A 2901-nucleotide genomic window follows, 5' to 3' on the forward strand; every position below is an offset into this window, starting at 1 on the left:
TCACATCACGGCCGGCTCCGCCCAGTTATTCATTGGCCAGTACCTTCTAGAAGACTCTAAGAGGTGCCGGCCAATAGGAAACAATTGGGCGGAGCTAGCTGTCACTGCTAGCTTCACCCAATTGTTGTTTTTATTTTTTAAATCTTTATTATTTTTACATCTAATATTTATTTACAATTTTTTTCAAATTTACAATGTTTTCTTTTTATTAGCTAATGAACACTAACATGCAAAAAATAAGCACTAAATAAAAATTTCTACAGCACTATCTCTTAAAGACTAAAGGACTAAAATGTTTGTTGCCGGAGAGTTTATGAAGAATCTTGCACTACAAGAACACAAGTGTGGCTAATTACCTTGTGTCATGGCTAAAATATTAAAGGAAGTTTCCACTTTTCCCTATGTGTGGACCTCTGCTTTGGGTTCCTCTCTGCAAAGTACAAGAGGGTCATGCTTCCCAGTGCTTGAAAGCAACAGCAGGATTTACCACCTGTGGTTTATAATAGCTTCATGAACTAATGGTACCTGTGGATTGTTGTCCAAACCTGCAGGTCAGGCACCTTACAACTTTAGCAGAAACCCTGGTCAGCTGTTTTCTGGGAAAGGAAAGTCATCCAGCCATTCCTTGCTTGTTAATTTCCCAAAAAGAATGGCTCCACAGATGCCTGCAAGATAGACCAAGAAAAATGTGCTGTGTTTTGAAGATCATGGCCAGAGCCTAAATTCTATAGATAACTTGAGACCAGCTGTAGTCAGACAATGGTTTGTCATAAAAAACAACTGCTGTGCACTATACAACCCAAGGCAGTCATTTACACTTTGTAGTAACACTGTCTTCCTGATGACGGACTGTTTCCTTCATGATAAAGAGAATGATCGAAGATTTGTCATAAAGATTTGTCTTGCACAGTCAGTGGAGAAGAATCGGAGATCTGCAGAAGGTACCATATGAGAAGCTGAACAAGTGCTTCCGAGCAGCACAGAAGAACATTGACCGAGAGACAAGCCACGTCACCATGGTTGTGGCGGAACTGGAGAAGACTTTGAGCAGCTGCCCTGCTGTAGACTCTGTGGTTAGCCTGCTGGACGGGGTGGTGGAAAAACCGAGTGTCCTTAAAAGAAAGGCAGTGGAGTTGATCCAGGCAGAGGATGAGAGTGCCAAGTTGTGTAAGAGGCGGATTGAACACCTGAAGGAACACAGCAGTGACCAAGCGGCTGCTGTCAACATGTGGAAGAAGAAACTGTATGGACTGTATGATGGTGGAACATCTACTGCACTGTGGCTACTATAACACAGCCGTCAAGCTGTCAAGGCAGAGTGGTATTGAGGATTTAGTGAATATAGAAATGTTCCTTACTACAAAGGAAGTGGAGGAATCTGTGGAAAGACAAGAAACCATGACATGCCTGGCCTGGTGCCATGATATCAAATCCAGACTTAGGAAAATGAATCCAGGCATCCTGGATCCTAAGGCTGCCTGGCATACAGCGTTAGGATCGAGCAGTTCATAGAGCTGATCAGACAGAACAAAAGGCTGGATGCAGTCAGACATGCAAGAAAACACTTTAGTCAAGTAGAAGGAAGCCGGTTGGATAAAGTTCAACAAGTGATGGCGATGTTGACTTCGGCTGTTCATTCACTGTCATTCAGCCACTATGAGAATAGGGGCGAACGGCAGCGAGTGAGCTGCTGGAACTGTGGCTCAGCCGATCCAGATGTTGGATCGGCCAACTCGAACTCCTTCTGCACTTCAGCTCAGCCAAAAATGCAGAGCATGTTCGGCTGAACAAAGTGCAGCCAAACACCGCCGATGTATGGCTGATTTCAGCTGTACTGAGCCGTAGTGAATAGCTGAACAGCGTTCGGCTCACTTCACTACGGCTTTGTTATTCACTCGGCTGCCCTCGGCTGCCCTCGGCAGCTTAGTGAATAACCCTCTAAATGTTTCAGGTTTTGTTCTGCCAAGTTATAATTTTATTCATATTTACTAAAACACTAATTACTAAGATAACATATTTAATGTATTCTAAAATACTCTTAATTCTATTTATTTCAAATTATGGTATTGTTAAAATCCTTTCAAATTATTATGTACTAATAAAAAATACCTCATCAGGATTGATTACCTTTTAGTTAAAGCAGATCTAAACTTTCACAAAAGGGTTCCCCAAAATTGACGCAGCGGTGGTCAGATTGGAGAAATGCACTGCCTTACAACGCAGGCTCTCTGAAGGATTCGATGGATCGAAAAATTGAGCACAGCTTGGTGAAGACCTATACTGCCTTAGGGATGGGTCTTCATCCGGCAGTAGCCTTGTCCTCGGTGTCTTGCACGTCCAAATTGTGGTTGGAAGAGCTGGAAGAAAATATAAAAAGGGGAGCAAGCAGGCACCGGCTCCTTGATAAACTACAAGACATCAGGCTGGCAGCAGAGTTCTCCACAGAAGCCTCCGACGACCTTATACAGTGTCTGGCCAGAGGCATGGTGTCCTCGGTGGTGGCTCGTAGGGCGCTTTGGCTCAGATCATGGGGTGCTGATTCGTCCTCCAAGAATAGCCTGTGTTCCCTATCATTTCAAGGGGAGATGTTATTTGGCCAGGAATTGGATTCTTATATTAAGAAATCTATTGAGAGCAAGAAGGCCATGCTTCCATTCCAAACATGTGAATGGTCTCCATAGACTTAAAGGACGCATACTTCCACATCCCCATGGCGCCAGAACACCAGCAATTTCTCAGGTTCGGTGTCAATCGCAGGCACTATCAGTTCAGAGCAATGCCATTCGGGCTCAGCCCTTTCACAAAGGTCCTGGTTACTGTCGTTGCGGAGATTCAGAAACAAGGTATCAACATTTACCATTATCTCAACGATATTTTGATCCTAGCAACAACGAGAGAGGA

At 43.9% G+C, this 2901-nt stretch overlaps 1 protein-coding gene across 1 annotated transcript; it reads left to right on the top strand.

The window, feature by feature from the left end:
* Positions 1 to 910: 910 nt before the first annotated feature.
* On the top strand, positions 911 to 2681 carry LOC108803674 (protein fyv10-like; the record flags this gene model as incomplete). Its single annotated transcript, XM_018575496.1, is given in 4 exon segments — positions 911 to 1244; positions 1246 to 1327; positions 1471 to 1631; positions 2163 to 2681. Coding segments are annotated over 4 exon segments (1096 nt in total), but the record flags the coding sequence as incomplete, so codon positions are not given.
* Positions 2682 to 2901: the final 220 nt, after the last annotated feature.

The sequence above is a fragment of the Nanorana parkeri genome, unplaced genomic scaffold (genome assembly GCF_000935625.1).
Source record: "Nanorana parkeri isolate BGI_ZX_2015 unplaced genomic scaffold, ASM93562v1 scaffold4014, whole genome shotgun sequence".
In the NCBI taxonomy this organism is placed as follows: Eukaryota; Metazoa; Chordata; class Amphibia; order Anura; family Dicroglossidae; genus Nanorana; species Nanorana parkeri.